This window comes from Eumetopias jubatus, unplaced genomic scaffold (assembly GCF_037043125.1).
Source record: "Eumetopias jubatus isolate StellerSeaLion01/CBP00866 unplaced genomic scaffold, mEumJub1_p1.0 scaffold_7, whole genome shotgun sequence".
Taxonomy (NCBI): Eukaryota; Metazoa; Chordata; class Mammalia; order Carnivora; family Otariidae; genus Eumetopias; species Eumetopias jubatus.
In genome coordinates, this window is record NW_028274813.1 from 127,000,908 (window position 1) to 127,018,408 (window position 17,501).

The following is a 17,501-nucleotide window of genomic DNA, read 5'->3' on the forward strand; positions in this document are numbered from 1 at the left end:
GATACATGGAGAAGTACCAACCATCCAATGATATTGAATGATTCTGAGGCTCTCTTACTGATTAAATAATCATTCAGACTCTGTCCAAACTTTCCGCATTAGAAACGGACCGCAATTTCTGGGAAGCACTCTGAAAACAGATGGTGTTGAGACCAAGATTTCGTGTTTAGTTTTTAATTCAAGGTTGACAGGACTCTATTCCCTCCACAACTTTTTAGTCTATGAATTTTATTAACAGATATGGCCTGAACGACTGTTGGCACTTATTAAACCCCCACCATGTAATAGACCTATTTCACTTGCAATATTTATTATCACAAATATTCTGAAAGGCAGGTATTTTACAGATGAGAAAATTAAAGCCCAGAGGGATCAAGTAACTTGCCCAAGCTTATCTACATAGTGAGTTACAGAGCTGGGGTTTGAACACAGGTTTTCCTGATTCCAAAGCCCATCTGCTTTCCTCTGTACCGCGGTGTCTCCTAAATTCTTTTACCATGGTAACACCAAATCACAGAATCAAAAGCAAGCAGACACCGAGAAATGAAACCAACGGCCCCGCCGGGTCCACCTCACCTGCGCTGGTTCATTTCGGCATCACTGGCCGCGTTCTTCCCAGGACCCCAGCTGTGCCTCCGGAAAGGGGACAGGGAGCGCATAGAGCTCCTCAGCACGGAGCAGTTCGAGGGCACCTCGGTGATGCTGTCCATCTCCTCCTCCTCCATCTCACCTGAGCCGGCAGCTTCACCCTCGCTCTCTCGGCCCTCAGCTCCCACACCATGGCTGTAGAAGCTGTCAAGACACTGCTGATCTCTGGACCTGTTCAAATTTGAAATCTGGGGGAGGGAAACATCACTGCCGTGAGAAGAATGTCGATCCAAGGAAGCGGTGTCGTCGGTGGAGGAACTGGATCCGGTGATATCACAGACCAGCGGCTCTTCCTCGGGCTGTCATGGAGAGAGAACACACACAGTTGGAAATGGCAAGGCCTCCTTAGTCCCGACCCAGGAGTGGCTTCATAGTGGGTAGGATGGGCAAGATCACAAGTGGCATCAAACAGGGTGTTTCCTTTTTTGAAGCATGGTCACAGTTGGATCCAAGTTGTCCCCGATGAAGGTATGGTCTAGGTCTGTGTTCCCTTGACCCTCTTATTAGCGGTACACAGACCCCTCCTTTCTTACAGGGGAAAAACATCTAACCCGGGTTCAGGTCAGCTCCACAGGCCAATACCACCAGCTGAAACGAAGAGAACCCTTATGTATTGGGGTTTCTATATGAAAACTCTATAAATTCATTTACTATTAGGTTTAATTATTCCCCCAAGCTTTAACTAAAAACAAGGTTGTCTGCTTGGCTGCCATAATGTTGTTCTGAATTTAATATTCCCAAAGCAAGTCTGTAACTGAAAAAAATGCAGAATAGCTTATGACCCTACCTAAAATCTGCCACAAATGCCCACATTCTGGCCATAAATGCCTATGTGGAAGAAATCTATTCCTTTTTCTCATTTCTCACTGAGGATTGGCAGTGTCATCAAGCTAAATCACACATAACATAATCAGTCCTGGCAATGGAGTCTTAAGTAAGTGATGATGTTCCTTCTCTGGCCAACCTCGGGAGCCTAAGAGAAATAGTACAGTTTTGATCCCAAGTAGCCTGACATTCTCTGTTTGCTACATACACCAGAGCTCATACTTTGACAGGTGAGGGAAAGATGAGCATCCTGACACTCAAAAGATGAATTTATCCAGAAGGTAAGTAGAAGTGTCTAGAAGATGCATGATCACATTCTCAGATTTGGGCACTGCACTATCTTAACATCTTTATTTTACTGTGTTCTTCTAGGAGAGGGAGCAGGGACTAGAGAAAGGCATTCTGTGGTTTATTTTTCCTTCTTCACAGTATTTTCCTAATTAGCCAGTCTACTCAAAGTTTTAATTAAGAGTGAAGAAATTTAGAGTTCTTTGAGAAAGATTTTAAAAATTATGAGAACTAATGAGCCTTTTAAGCTTTGGAATAGAAAATAAGACCTATTCAATAAGGAGAGTATTTTCAAATGTTTACATTAACACTTCAAAAGCATTCTCTACAATTTTTGGGCTGAATCTCTGCCAGCTCTTGGAGTACCCCCCCCCAACTCTGTGGCATCCGGGTTTCCTCGGTTAATTGCTCTTGAAATGATGCGTGAGGGATGAGACTAAGAGGGAGATGTGGGGGTCACCAGGACCTGGAATGGCTCTCCAGGCCCTCCCAGTACATAGGCAGTGAGCAGCGGGAGCAAGAAGTGAACTCAGGCTGATTTCAACTAAAACTGCCCTGTTCTGTTCCCCTCATCATCTTTAAAAAAAACCCTGGAGGCGCGGCCTGGGTGGCTCCATTGGTTAAGCATCTGCCTTTGGCTCAGGTCATGATCCCGGGGTCCTGGGATCGAGCTGAGCCCTGTGTCATCGAGCCCCGTATCAAGCCCCATGTCATCAGACTCCTTGCTCAGCAGGGAGTCTGCTCCTCCCCTGTGCTCGTGCTTTTGCTCTCTCTTAAATGAATAAAAAATCTAAAAAAAAAAAAAAAGCGCCTCTGCAAGGACAAGATCTCAAGGTCCTGTGTTCCCTTCACTGGGCCACACTGTAAAATAAAACGATGCTTTAACCAAGTAGATTCTAAAATAGGGCAGGTATTATTTTAAAATAAAATCATTGACAGTTCTTTTTAAGTTAGTGAGGATTAACCTGTGCATCCTAAAGCATTCTATCATGGGGCTGCTCTCCAGAGACAGGAACGATGTAGATGATCACAAATATCAACCTTCAGGATGTCTTGGCTTTCTCACTGTGTTCTCCTCAAACGTAGTTAGTTAAGATGAGATTATACAACAGTAGGGTGGCCCCTAAATCCAAAGGAGTTGTATCCTTAGGAGAAGAGAAGAGACAGGGGGAGATATGCGGGGAGGCAGAGCTTGGGATGATGGGTCTACAGCCCTGGGCTGGCCAAGGAGTGCCAGCAAGTAGCAGAGGCTGGGACAGGAGCAGGGACGAGATTCTTCCTGCGAGCCTCCTGAGGGAAAGCAGCCCCTCTGATCCATTGATTGTAGGACCTCCTGCCTCCAAAACCGTGAAAAATAAATTTTTGTCGTTTCACACCACCAAATTTGTGGTAATTGGTGACAGCAACCCTCGGAAACTATATACTCACCCCCAAGCTGCTCAACCTTTAATTCTCAGAACAGTACCAGGGGACAAACAGAAGGGGCATGAAAAAGCAAAATGTGTGACGGGCCCATTGTCAAACACACAATCAAGGCTTCAAAGGAAACGAAAATGAGTTCAAGTTTCCATTTAGCCATTTATCATATATTCTCATAAGCTCATGCTTCCTGATTAGGAAATGACGCGCAGATGACAAAACAGGTCGTTCTTTTCGATTTGGCACCTAAGTGGCCTTGCAAGGACACTGCCTTGAAAGACCACCTGCTATCTCTCTGGTACTTTACTAATCTGAGACTTAAACAAGCATCCACCCTTTTGTAAGACATTAAAACGAGATGGGAAAATTGTTGGTGGCCTGTTTGTACACATTTTAAAAAAACGAGAAATCTGTCTAGCATACATCCGCAATGCAGTGTTGATCCTGGTGTGTCCCAGGACACGTCTTAGTGTGTACTTTTAACTCATAAACTAAACAAAACACACCCCCTAAAAATTAAATAACCAGGGAGTTTTCACAGTAATTGCGTGAGTTCTTTAGTCTTGTGCTCCTGGTAAGAATGAAGTTCACAATGTATTGTTATTGTACCTTTCAACTATTATGAGCTTGTGGTTATTACTTGAAAAAGGCAAAAACAGGACAAACTCAATAACTGAGATCAGTCTTCACTTCTAAATATCGAGGCCAGTGGTTTTTCTTTAAATGCTGGATTGAATCTAAAGAAGGCTCTAAATTACGTTTTCCAGAAACTTATGCGTTCTCCGAAGAGTTTCCCGGCTTCACCATGTCTTTATGCTCCCCTGGCAGAAGAGAAAGCATCAGCGACATAACCAAAAATTAAACCCGGAATATGGTCCTCGTCTTTCTGCAGCTAGGTATCTGCCTATGGATAAGCCACTTCCTCAACTAGAAGATGACCTTTAAGTAAAAAGGCTAGGCCTTAATATAAGGCTGTTGCAAGGTACTGTCTATTTTAATCACGAATAGAGGGAACAAGTAGGTTTTTTAAGCCTTTGAATTTTTTTCCCCAGGATTCTTTTCCAGTCCCTGAATTTATTAGCGCTTAAGTTCTTAGGGATATCTGCCAAATAAGAGATACGAGAACCGTTACTTCCACCATTCTGCCCCCTCCTCACAGAAAGTACCAGGTTTGGGGATGCTGTTTTTCCATTTATACATCAGAAGGGGGGAAAGTTACGGCTTCTGTCACATAATAGAATGTTCCACGCCTAATATTTGAAACTATTTATTCTTAACAGTTTTTGAGTTGTATGTTGGTCTTTCTTTGGAGAGGTCTTCTCTCTTAAAATGTCTGCTGATTAAATGACTTTCAGAGACTTCGCATATTAGTCCTGATTGGAGAAAAGGTGCCATGGGATTAAATTAACTAGCACATTTTTAAAAACTTGGTTTTGACTCTATGTAAATCAAATGTACTAGTTAAACTGATCCCCTGGCACTGTTCCTCAAGACAATCATGAGTAATAGCCCAAGTTCCTGAAAGTCATTGAATATATTTAAGCAATATATACACGTGCATATTTAAGAAAAAAAAATATGGTTTTTATTTCCTTAGTCTTAAAAGCAGATGACCAGAACACAATTCTCTGCTACATACAAGTTTTTTGTTTTTCTTTTCCCTTAAGATGCAGTACTGGGAGTGGGTTAGGGCAGAGAAGGAAGAGACACAGAAAGGAAGACACAGGTGAGGAGGGGTGGCTGGGAGTTGTGCTTGTTTGCGAGAAAGCAAGCATACTGGGAGACAGACGGCTGAGTCTAGACCTGAGACTGACACACGAGCCCTTCCTCCCTTGAGCTGTCCTGACTGGTTTTCCTCCTGCATATGGGAGGATGGACACATACACATAAACTACCATCTCTACCAACAGCTTCTTTTTCCTTACAGTTTATGCCATCTTGAAAATCTGCAAACGGTGATCAGGCTCGCAAAAATCTCTAGGAGTCAAAGAGAAAGCCTGCAAAAAGCAGGCCCAGTGAGCAATACAAAGGCTTGTGCACCAGTCCCTGCCGGACAGCTCGGACTCCAGGGGCACTGACCCAAGGATACTGTTTTGCTTAATTTAAGGTGAAATAAACTAGGAAAATTGAAATTACAAAATAATGATATAAATAAAAGTTAATGAGAAAGGCTAAATTAAATGATGCTGCTGTCTATATAAAGTTCGGGAAACTATGATTCATACTTAGATATACATGCAACGGACTATTCATTCCATAAATGTGAGTAATGATTATTTACTGGATACTCGCGCCACATGGGGGCTCTGCACTAAGTGATTTAGATGTATTTGTTCTTTCAATATTTGATTTAGTAGGTATTCTTATTCTCATTTTATATATGAGACCACTGAGGTCCAGTGAGGTTACATAGTAAGATTCTAACTTAACTGGTCTGGGAATAAGGGCCAGATTCTTTTTCTTCTTAAAGCTCTCCAGATGATTCTAAGTACAGCTAGGACTCGGTCCTATTATTATATATGACAGAGCTGTGATAAAAATGTTCTAAAAAATTAAGATGGACACCAATCCTACATGTAAAAGCCCAAATTATAGATGTCCTAAAAGAAAACATCTTGACTGGGGGCAGACAAATCAGGAACAGGACACAGGTAGCAACAGTTCATAAAAAATGGATGAATTACACTTCACCAAAATTCTGAACATTCAGTACATCAAGACACATTTATGAACGCAAACAAGGAAGCCATGTACTGCAAGAAAATATTTGCAAAACACAAATCTAACAAAGGACTGGTATCCAGGATACCATATACAACAATTCCTACTTCTCAACAACAAAAAGCCAAACACTCCAATTTTTTTTTTTTAACGGGCAAGAAACATGAACAGATACTCCACAAAGGAAGATATGCAAGTGGCCAATAAACACATGAAAATGTGTTTAGCATTATCGCTGGTTGTCAAGGAAATGTAAATCAAAATGATAATGAGCTACCGCTACCTGCACACCAGAAATGCTAAAGTTAAAACAAAACAAAACAATTATACATGTTGATAAGAACATGGAGCAACCAAAACTCTCATACATTGCTGGTGAGAATGTAAAATGATACAACCACTTTGGAGAAAGGTCTGGCGATTTTTTTTTTATAAGACCAAACCGATACCTGCCATATGATCTATCCGTTCCCTTCATCTACCTGAAAGAAATAATATTTATATTCCATTTGTATGAGGCTCTGAAAAAAAGAGAACGAACCTGTGATGGGAAAGAAACTAGAACAGTTGTTGCCTCCAAGGGCTTGGAGAGGAGACAGACTGAGAAGGGGCATAAGGAAACTTCCCAAAGTGAAGGTAATAGTCTGATCCATATGGGGGTTTGGGTAACAAAGATGAACCATTTGTTAAAAGTTGCTGAGTTGCAGCTATTACGGAAAACAGTATGTAGGTTCCTTAAAAAATTAAAACTAGAACTGTTTTATTTAATCTAGCAATATCCCACTTCTAGGTATATATCCAGAGGAAATAAAGACACCGTCCTGAAGTGGTATCTGCACTCCCATGTTCACAGCAGCATTACTCACAGTAGCCGACACACGGAAACATCTTAAGTGTTCACGGACAGCTGAACAGGTAAAGAAAATATTACTCAGAGTTAAAAAAAGAAGGAAACCCTGCCATTTGCAACAACATGGATGGACCCCGAGGGCATCATGCTAAGTGAAATAAGCCAGACAGAAAACCTTTACATGCTCTCACTTCTACATGGAAACCAGAAACGGCAACTCATAGTAACAGGGAGTAGAACAGGGCTTCCCCGGAGGGTGGGGTAAATAGGGGATGTTAGTCAAAGGGAACAAGCTCTGTTAAGAGACGAATAAATTCTGAAGACCTAATGTACAGCATGTGACCACGATTACTAATAATAATGTACGGTATACTTGAAATCTGCTAGGAAAGTAAATCTCAAGTGTTCTTACCACCCACACAAAAAGGTAAATCTGTGAGGTGATAGATAACTTTGGCCTGATTGTGGTAAGCATTTCACAATGTATGTCTATCAAAACATCCTCTTGTACACTTCAAATATGTACAATTTTTGTCAATTATAACTCAGTAAAGCTGAGGGAAAAGTCACTGAATGGTAGCCTTCACACTGCGCATTTCACTGTGTGTAGATTTTATAACAAACAGAAAACAACTCTATTAACACATACTGAATTCTAAGTATTTAGGGGTAAAAGTGGGTTGTTATCTGTAACTTGTTCAGAAATGCATCAAAGAAATTAGGTGGACTGGTAAGTAGAAAAAGGAAGGACAGATGTCCAGGTGTGTAGCAAAGCAAGTATAAGAAGTTAATGGTAGAATCCAGGTGGTGGGTATTCATGGCACAGCTCTTCCAACCCCCCCGGATGTTCCAGCATTTTCTCAATAAAATGTTGGGGGGAAATGCCTGACTGGCTCTCTTAACCAAGAGTTACACTAGATGGGTACTATGCAGTTACGTATACATATGCATAGTATATGTATACATATGCAACATATGTATACATAAATACAAAAACAACTACACACTTTCTATCTTATTACTACCCCTGAAGGAATGTTTGATATTGCCAAAATACTGGTCCTTCAGTTTCTAATAACTTATTAAATATTTATAAATTGTTGTCTATGATACACAAGGCACTCTGCTATGTGCCTTGGAAAATAACAACTCACATTTTAAACACCTAGTATGTGCCAACTGTTTAATCCATTTACATGCGATAATTAATCTAAGAATCTTAATTAAGCATGTGATAGCAAACTGTTTCACAGTTCTGAAATTACAGTAATTTTCAATACTTGTACATAAATGATAACAGTTTTTCTAATATGGATACTGTAAGTATAATTATTTTTATCCCTGAAAGCCTAAAAACTATCTGGCTTGGTGATCAAGTACTTGAGAGCAAACTATAGCATAGGAAGGAAAGGATGCTCCCTTAAGGCTTAGCATCTTAGGGGAATTACTCTGATTTTCTTAGTTGTGGATACATTTTACGAACTGGAGAAAAAACAAGGTGTGAGCGTTTTACTTTATCTAATTCTCTTTGGGAAAAGAGACAGTTGACTATCAGTATTTTCGTGGACTTCAATGAACCTTTTGGATAACAGGGTGGCTGAGATTATCTATTTTATGGTCACTCTTTCTTTGCTGGTGCCAAGAAAAATACCAGGATTTCTTCCTACTTTAAAAACATAATCTAGGGGCGCCTGGGTGGCTCAGTTGGTTAAGAGTCTGCCTTAGCCTCAGATCATGATCTCGGGATCCTGAGATCGAGCCCCGCATAAGGCTCCCTGCTCAGTGGGGAGTCTGCTTCCCCCTCTCCCTCTCTGCCCCACTGTGCTTTCTCTCTAATAAATAAATGAAATCTTAAAAAAAAATCTAAATTTTATGCTGTTGATCTATGAAGAATAAGACCTTAGAACAAGCAAATATTCAGAGGGTAATCAGGAAGGTCCTCTCACCCGAGTCGTGTTTACCAGAAGGCAGGTGAATGGAAATAGAAGGGTAAGGTGAAGAGTTTGTGACCAACACTGCAGGCTGCTCAGGAGACCTCTGTGAGGCCAGAGTCACCCACATGGCTGTAGGAAGTGACCTAACGCACCACTCGTGGTTCACAGGAAAGAATGTTGTGATGGCTTGCCCAGAGAGGATATTTTAGAGACGGGAGAGCATGAGGCACTCCGGGACAGGGTGATGTTTCACAACACACACACTGTGTGGCTGTCCACGGAGGCAGATGGTGAGGGACGCTGCTGATGGCCCATCTGCCAGCACCCTGCTTCTGTATAAAATCACTGGCGATTAAAGCAGGTGTCTGGAGATCGAGAGCAAAGTAACAGGGAACAGACTGGAGAGTCAGGCCTACGTACAATCTCAAGACTGTGACGTACCAGCTGAGTAATTTGGAATACACCTGTCTACCAATCAGAGCCTGCTCTCCCTCAGGAGTTTAATGAGGATAAAACCACCCACCTCGCAGGGCTGTCCGGAGCATGAAAGGAGAACACATATATTATAAAAAATTCAGTTCGGTGTCGAGTGTATAGTAACCACTTTGTTAAGCATTAGCCTGTCTCCCTCTCTCTCTCTCCCCCCTTTTCCTTTCATATGCAAACCCTTGGTTGGCTTTATGAATGCCAGAGAAAACTTTTATTGCAAAACCTCTCCGGGTCACAACCCAACTTTGGGAAAGTGGAAATAACCAAGAGGAAGAACCCTCCAGATCTCACCCCAGGCCATGCGACATCCTCGTGTGTGCACGGAGAGATGACAGTGCGTCCACCATTTCTGGATTTTCTGAGCCACTCGGGTATGACATGTAGGTAAAAGTTGATTTGGGGAGTATGCTTCAACTCTTAACAATTCTGTCTAGTCATCCTGAAAAAACTGCCAAATCTAGCACCAGCCATTCGTATGAACAATCTCCTAAATATTTTTGGCAGTTTGAGTAAGGAGGCAAAACTCAGGAAATTCAAATTCTCTTTAGCTAGGAAAATCACTCAGTTTAGTGACCAGAAATCACTCCCATTCTGCAGACGCCAGCATCCAGGGACAAGCTGTCATGCACCTAGGAGGGAGCAAGCAAGTCTTTCTTAATGAAGACTCTGCAATTTCAAAACAACTTTTGACTATGAAAAATTTCAAACACACATAAATGTTTAACAAATCCCCATGTATCCATGACCTGGTTTCAGTGACTGTCAGTGATTCAATTTTAAAGCTGGAACTAAGAGAGATTATCTGTTTATCTGAGACACAAGTAAAATATTCTGAGACATGCCCCTTCAGAATGGCATTCTCCTTGGGGGTGGGGGACGGTTCAGAAGTCCTTACAATGAAAACCTCAAAGTCACAGTAGAAATTACCCAAATTCTATTATTTAAAAAAAAAAAAAAATCATGGTTTCCCTCTTCCTAGATAACCTCAGAGACAGACAGACCTTCCCAGTGTGCAGATTTTTTACTTTACAGAACCCACTGAATCAATTCGCTGCAAGTAACAATGACGGGAATCCTGAAGTTCTGTAAATTTTTCCAAGGACCTCTGGAAGACAGTGAGCACAGGGAAAGGGACCACGGTGGAAAAGATGATTAGGGAAGGCCAAATGGGCACATGAGAGCCACTGGACAAAAACGGAAATAAAGTGTTTGAGGGGTACATTCACAGAGGCTTTAACTATGTTCTAGCCCAGAATCCCAGGACGCCAAGCCTCTCCTGTAACTTATGGGACAGCATCCTCACAGGGTCTTGGAGAACTGCATCACCCACTACCCAACTGCCCTTTTATCACTTCTCCAGGGTCATCCTGAAGCCTTCATAAAGGCGTCCTCACAGCTGCTGTGTTTCTGCCTCTTCACCCCCTCGTGATTAAGACAAGCACCTGTGGCGTGTGACTGAGTACCACTTGCTGATCCTGGTGTGGCAAAGCCCGCTATTCTTCTCAGGAGACAAAACAGAACTCGCTGCAACTAGATACAAACGTAAGCAAAAGCAAGCAAACCACCCCCAACCCCCGACCCCTTAGAGAGCCTCAAATTATATGAAGACACATGGTGACTCATGTGCATGGGCTTGGCTTTTCACTGGGGAGAAGACAGTCTGGGTTCCCCAGCAGAGATCTAGAAAGTTCCAATTAAGCAGGCTAGATGAGGAGGGGTGACATCACCAAGCTGAGCAGCGAGCTTCAGGCCTAAACACATTAATCAGAAATGACTCTATGGTTAGTTTATACACATGACGTGTTACAGTCTGAGCTGCGGTCCTTTCCTGCCCACTGAAAAGTATTCACCTTCATCTGATTTAATTCACACCAAAGGAACTCCCATTTCTTCAGGCTTCAAAACCTGCTTGTAACCAGCCACAACTCTATTGAAGATCAAGTGGCCGATGCTCTTATCTAAGCCCCAGAGCCCCGGAGCTCCCTTCTCCGAAAGGGAGGATGTAGTCTTCTCTAGGATCACCGAGAGATGCCCACCATGGCTAGCAGGAGTTACATACTGAGGCGGACAGTACCTTGGGGAAGACAATGCTGTCCACTTCTTCGCTGGGTGAGTGAAAGAGGTCAGAGTCACTGCCGGACTCTCTTTTGAGGACACCTTGTTTTGAGGCACATTCTCTGCCCAGTCCAACATCCAGGAAGTTCTCACAGTCTGAAAAAGAAAATGTATTCAACCAATACGTAAAAAAAAAAAAATTTACTTTCTTTTCAGTCCAGCAATTCACCTTGTAAGTCAACCAACTAGCCTCCCCCCTCTTCCAGTATTAAGCAGCTGTAAAGGACACAGATTACTAGCTTTTAACTCTGGTATTCCAATTCTAGGGTGATCATTACTGTGGAACCACCATGAGTTTGCCATGTAAACCAAAGGCACAAAAAGATAAAATGGTAATTCAGAACCATAATTCCATCTATATGTAGGCATTTAAGTGGTAATCTTTTCCTCTTGGGAGTTAGAAAATATTTCCTTTTACTACTAAAATCAGAAGTCCTTTATTAGGAAACTATGAGATAGGGTTTATGACCAAATTTCTAAGACTTCAGTTCTTTCTGGAAACTTATTACCTAGCCAAATATTAGGATTAAAAAAGGAGGGGAAGCATATCTAATAAAAATATCAGTGTATCACACTTATGGGTTCTACTGAGTAATAACAAATATAATTGTTTGACTTCTACCTTAAGCAGATCTGACACTGGGGGAATAATACACTAAAGAAAAATATATCATCTAGAATCTGTCTTCAGTTCAATAACTAGCATAGGGACTCTGGTAAATCAGACAGAGGGGGCCTTGACAGAAATGTTATGCTGTACATCAAGGAATTCTAAACACTTAGTACATTGAAATTAGCAAGGTATTTAACTCACTTTCTATTAATTCTGTAAACAAAAGGGACACAGGACTTGGCAGCAACAGAATTTGTGTGCAGTAAAACCAAGAGCCCAAAGAAAGTCAATTAGTAGGTAGATATCAACCTCCTTCAAGAAATCTGGAGAGTGAAGCATTTCCACTCCAGTTAGCATTTTTATATGGGATACAGACAGACATATATCAACTCTTCAGGTGAGACTAAGTGACAAGGGACACAACAGATCAGCTGGCTACCTAGCAGTTCATGAGAACTTCCCCCAGAGGTTTTGGTTGAAAGCAGATTCAAGAGGAGCTGACGATACAAGGTGATAGCAAAACAAAAAACACCGATGGTTTTAGACTCTATTAATAGTGTACCCAGGTCCAAAATGGGGACAGTCCTGCCATTACGTGACAGCTGGACCGCACCCACAGGATGATGTTTGTCCCTGGGTAACATTTAAGTAAAACACTGATAAACAGAAATGCACGCATGGTGATGAGGTCACAACAGTGGAAACACTCGAGAGCCATGAGGCTTGCACAGGAGCTTGAAGAAAATGTGTCTAAGGGCAGCTGCAGATTTGCTCTGTACTGTTCCAGAGGAAGAACTAAAAGCCCACTGAGTGGAAGCCACAGAGCTTTGCTATAACTAGGCTTCTGGGCAATGGGTTGGGAGTTTCATAAAGTAACCACTGTCACTTCACCAAAAGGGGTGGAGCAAAGGCTGAGTGACTTTGTCAAGAGGTTTCAGAAAAGATGCATACACGGAAGGGGAAGTAGAGATTAGACAACCCCCAATGTCTCTCTAAATCCTCAGGGTCTATGTTTGGACAATAATCGTGTGTGTGTGTGTGTGTGTGTGTGTGTGCGCGCGCACGCGCGTGTGGAGGGTTGAGAAGAGGAAGTTTCTTCATATCTGAATTAGCTAATTATTGATCATTAATAAATTATTTGCCCTGGATTAGCTGGGGATCTTAGAGGAAGGGTCAAAGAAGGATTGCACTGGTATATGGGTCACGAATTGCCTGTCCATAAAATTACCTCTTCTGTCAGTTAGGTATTTGACTAGGTGCTAGGGATTATCCAAGTAAAAAGAGATAGTCTGTGTATGCGCGTGGAATAGTTTGCAACCTTACAGCAGAAACGGACATATTAAGAGACCATTTCAACATAGAAATACACAAAGGATATCACCGAGAGCGAGGAGGGGCCCACAGATTAATCCGAAAATGTTTCAATTAAAAAAAAAATGATCCTAGTCCATTTCAGTCTTGGTTGGTCCAAATTATTTCTGAGTGTTTCGTTCAATGGGAATAGCCCTGCCTTCAAAAGACTGGAGACCATGGGTATTCCGGACTCCCCCCGCCACACCCAGGGTCAGAGTATGTACTAACCCAGGTGGAGTCGGTGGGTGTGACCTTTCTACTTCTCCCCCTTTCCCCACTTGGAAAAATCAAAGACTCTACTTCACGGCTGAGGGGAAAACAGGGGGCTGGCCAAGAAAAGAAAGGGCTGTCACAGCAACTATGCTGAGCTGCTGGCTGTCCAGCTGGCAGGCAAACAGACCACGTCCCAATTCCAGACTGGAAAACAAACCAACTCAAGACACTCTAATGGAAAATTCACAGGGAAGATCCAGATCCAGCCCTGGTAGGAACAGTTCACCCAGAAAATAAATCCGGGCCAGCACTACAAGGGACCACAAATCAAGCTGGGGGGAGACTCTGCTGTGTGATACAATCCTAACTGTTGAGTTGGGGGGGGCGTGGGGCGGGGGGAAAGAGTAAGCAAACAGGGAACAAGGGGGAGAAAAAGACCCATAAGCCATCATGAAACCCCACAAATGAGGGGGGACCCTAAAGGCAAAGCTAATCCCCACCTTGTGTTACAGGCCTTCCTACCTGCCCTCTTCCTAATGAATGAGGTGGAGCAACACATGCAGGTAGAAGCAAGAACAATGAGCACTGATTGGTTTTAGAGTCAGAACAATGAGCACTGACTGGTTTTAGAGTCGATCCTGTCTAGCTTAAATCTCCCTCCGCCTACTTTTAGTAGAAAGATCCCAGGCAGGAAGTCATTTAACCCCTAAGCCTTCACTTCCACACCAGTGAAATGGGACTGATTAGTATCTCCCTGAAATAGTTGTAGTGACGGTTAGAAAGAATTTTATGCAAATAGTAACCAGAACTCTGCCCCTCGCACACAGCAGGTGTGTGATAAACACACCTAATGCAGTTAAGGCTTTGTTATTAACCTATACTGTGCAAGTATCTGGAAAGGACATTACCTTGATGTGGGCCAGTCCTGTTTTATGACTCATACATAAATCTGCCTATAAACTTTTGTGTCCTGAGACATTAATTTCTTTAAAAGCTAGCAAAACGTGTCATTTTAAGATGCTCTCTAGTCATTTGGGTCTAAAATTATATATATGCAAACAAATTACAGCAGGCAAAGATAGGAAAAACTACCAGCAGCGCCCACTGAGATTTGCTGAACCATGCTAATAATGTATTTGTACTTATATAAATTTGTATTTATCCATAATGAATATCCAAAGTGATTTTAAAACATGTCATCTTACTTGGTTTTATACTATTGCTCTCTCTTGAACTGTGTTCATAACATAAATGAAACCTTCAAGACCCAAAGGGCCTAGAATTCACCAAAAAATTTACTAAAATCAAAAACTCAGGTCTGAAGCTCCAAAGCATAATCCAGATCTTGGATGCCATTACACGGAGAGTTAAAAAGACCCATTTTAAAAACACCAAAGTCGTTATGCTTGGGATTGGAGTAGGAGGCAGGCGTTGTCAACAAAATTCAAGAGGGTGTCCTGGGGAAAATGCTCAGGGGTTTAAAATTCATTTCTTTAAATGAGTAAATTAAACTCCAGCATGTGGAGAAACTTCCACATTTAACCTTTACAAGGCAGACAGTTTCACTGCTTGGATGGTTGGGCGTAATTGTATTTTCAGAAAACACCCTGAACAGCTCAAGCGACCAAGATAAAGTAGTGTACTTTTAAGTAGAAGATTCTAGGGGGCTGGCTGGTGTATAAGGGTCAGCTAAGTCTGGAAACAGGGTCAACCTTATAACATGCAGAGACCCTAAACACAACTATAGCATAGTATCCTCCACGTGAGACAAAACTAGGGAAGACCACTTTTCGTATCTGTCTCCAACACTTCTTTCGGAGTGAAGAACTGAGAGTCAGCAGGAAACCTCTTGGGAGATGCAGGGTTTGGACAGTTTGCCTTTCCATTTAATACTACTGCAGGACAGCCACAGCTACAGTGTTACTATAAAGACCAGTCAGTGAGCACTCAAGCAGGTCAGTAAAACCTGTAAGGTAAACGGAGGTGTTGCTGAGTCAAGTCGACTCAAGAGCCCAGGATACAAATGACCAGCACTCACAGGAAGGCCGCAACAACAGGCACAGGGCCTTACAGTTAGCACCGTGTCATTCAGGCAACATCCCCCACCGAGGAGAGCTAGTAAGCCCTCGAGAGATGGATGACAACCGAGCGCACAGACGTTAGGGAACTCTCGTCACTGTGAATTAGTGGATAAACCTGGGTAAAAAGTTGGGCATCTTAACTACCCACTAGTCACGCACTGTGTCATTAACAAGCCAGGTCTTAGCAGCTGACCCTCAGCTGTTGTTACTGATACCTCATGGGTGTTTAAGGCAAGGCTCAATGGCTGACAATACTTCCAAAGTTTCTGGTTCTCAATCCTGGCTGTGCAGTGGAGTCACCAAAGGAGCTTTCGAAGATTCTGAGGCCGAGCTCACATCCCAGGCCCGATTAAATCACAACCTCTGGGAGCAGGACCCAGGCAGCAGTATATTCCCAGATAATTTTGAAGTGCAGCCAAAATGGAGAGCCACAGGTTTAGGTTTTAATAACAAATATTTATAGTTTTACCAGACTGAGAAACCATGATCCCATGAATGTGCACAGCACAGATGCCTTCACAGAAGTGATGAGTCAGAAAGCCACATGTGAAGAATCACTACTAACCTGAAATTTAGGTTAATTATATGACACTACCCATTCTCAGTTGAGACAAAATGCCTACGAACCCAAATCACACATACCCTCTCTTCTGACTTATTGCATGGCATGGTAAGGAAGGACAGATCTCTGAAAGTGGTCTGTAATCAGAGGGGGGCTGCAGTGCAAAAAATGGACACTTGAGACGCAGTGATTCAAGCAACTGGAAGTTGGAAGACCCCTGCTTACCTGGGCTCTGTGCGGGGGCCAACAGAGATGCTGTATCAGGGCACGGCTTTATTGCACACCAGCTTTCTCGGTTTATCTGAAAGAAAAGAAAAACAGATTGCCTTTCAGACAGCGAAGTAACGTGGGATGATTTTATAGCTGCGGCAAGTGTACCTAACGTACCAACACTCCTATCTATCGTAAAGTGAGTAAAACTATGACAAGAAAGAATCGTTTCCACAACACAATCAAGGCACGCTATGCTCAATTAAGGCTCCAATAAGAGCAACAGGAAAAAGATATTCAAAGAGAAAATCTGGTGCAGGCCAAGGGTGAAATAAAAAAAAAAAAGTTAACAAATGCAATGCATCAAAGATTACAATACATATTTGATATCTTTATTTGAAAGTTAAAAAAATACAAAAATAGTTTCTATGGATTCAAGACTTACTGTCGGCTTGGGATCAGATTAAGCATGCTATGTAATTAATTATTAATTTAATACCCACAATAGCTACAAGAAGTTTGTATTACTTGTATCCAAAGAATCAGCTCAGCAGGATTGCTGAGGCAGTAAGTAACAGGACTCGTGATGGAAAACAAGTCTATGGGAATCTAATGCATATTAAGAAGAAAACATTCCCCTAAAATATTTTTTTTTAAATTTAGCCTTTACAGCTCTCAGTCATCTTATTAACATCATAACCATCTACTTTCATTAAATTTAAAATAATGTAATTTTTTAAATTACCATGAGAGATTTCAACAGTCCTCTCCCCCTAACTGATAAAACAAGTAGACAGACAGAAAACTTGAAAAATATTACCAACCACTTTGATCTACCCAACACATACAGAGCAATTCACCCAACAATAGCAGAATACACATTCTTTTCGAGTACACATGGAACATTCACCAAAGCAGACCATATCCAGTGACATAAAAGTAGTATCAAATTTGAGGATTACAATCATACTACATATGCATTCTGACAACAGTATTAAAATCAGAAAACTAAGAAGTTACCTGGAAAAACCACAAACATTTAAAAAACAAAACAAAACAACAAAAACTTATTTAAAAATCCATGAATCAAAGAAGAAATCTTCAGGAATCATTGTATAATTAGTTAAACATCAGAAAATATCTCAAACTCAAAAATTCAAACATCATATATAAAAATGCT

At 41.8% G+C, this 17,501-nt stretch overlaps 1 protein-coding gene across 4 annotated transcripts in view; it reads right to left on the reverse strand.

Annotated features, from left to right (window-relative positions):
- AKAP13 (A-kinase anchoring protein 13) overlaps positions 1–17,501 on the reverse strand; it is a 319,382-nt gene that overhangs the window by 77,723 nt on the left and 224,158 nt on the right. For all 4 annotated transcript variants that reach the window (XM_088024950.1, XM_088024951.1, XM_028122139.2 and 1 more), the window contains 3 exons: positions 16,337–16,412; positions 11,249–11,385; positions 577–947 (listed from right to left, as the gene is read on the reverse strand). In XM_088024950.1, coding sequence (XP_087881076.1) covers positions 577–947; positions 11,249–11,385; positions 16,337–16,412 — 584 coding nt within the window. The remainder of the gene's footprint in view (positions 1–576; positions 948–11,248; positions 11,386–16,336; positions 16,413–17,501) is intronic.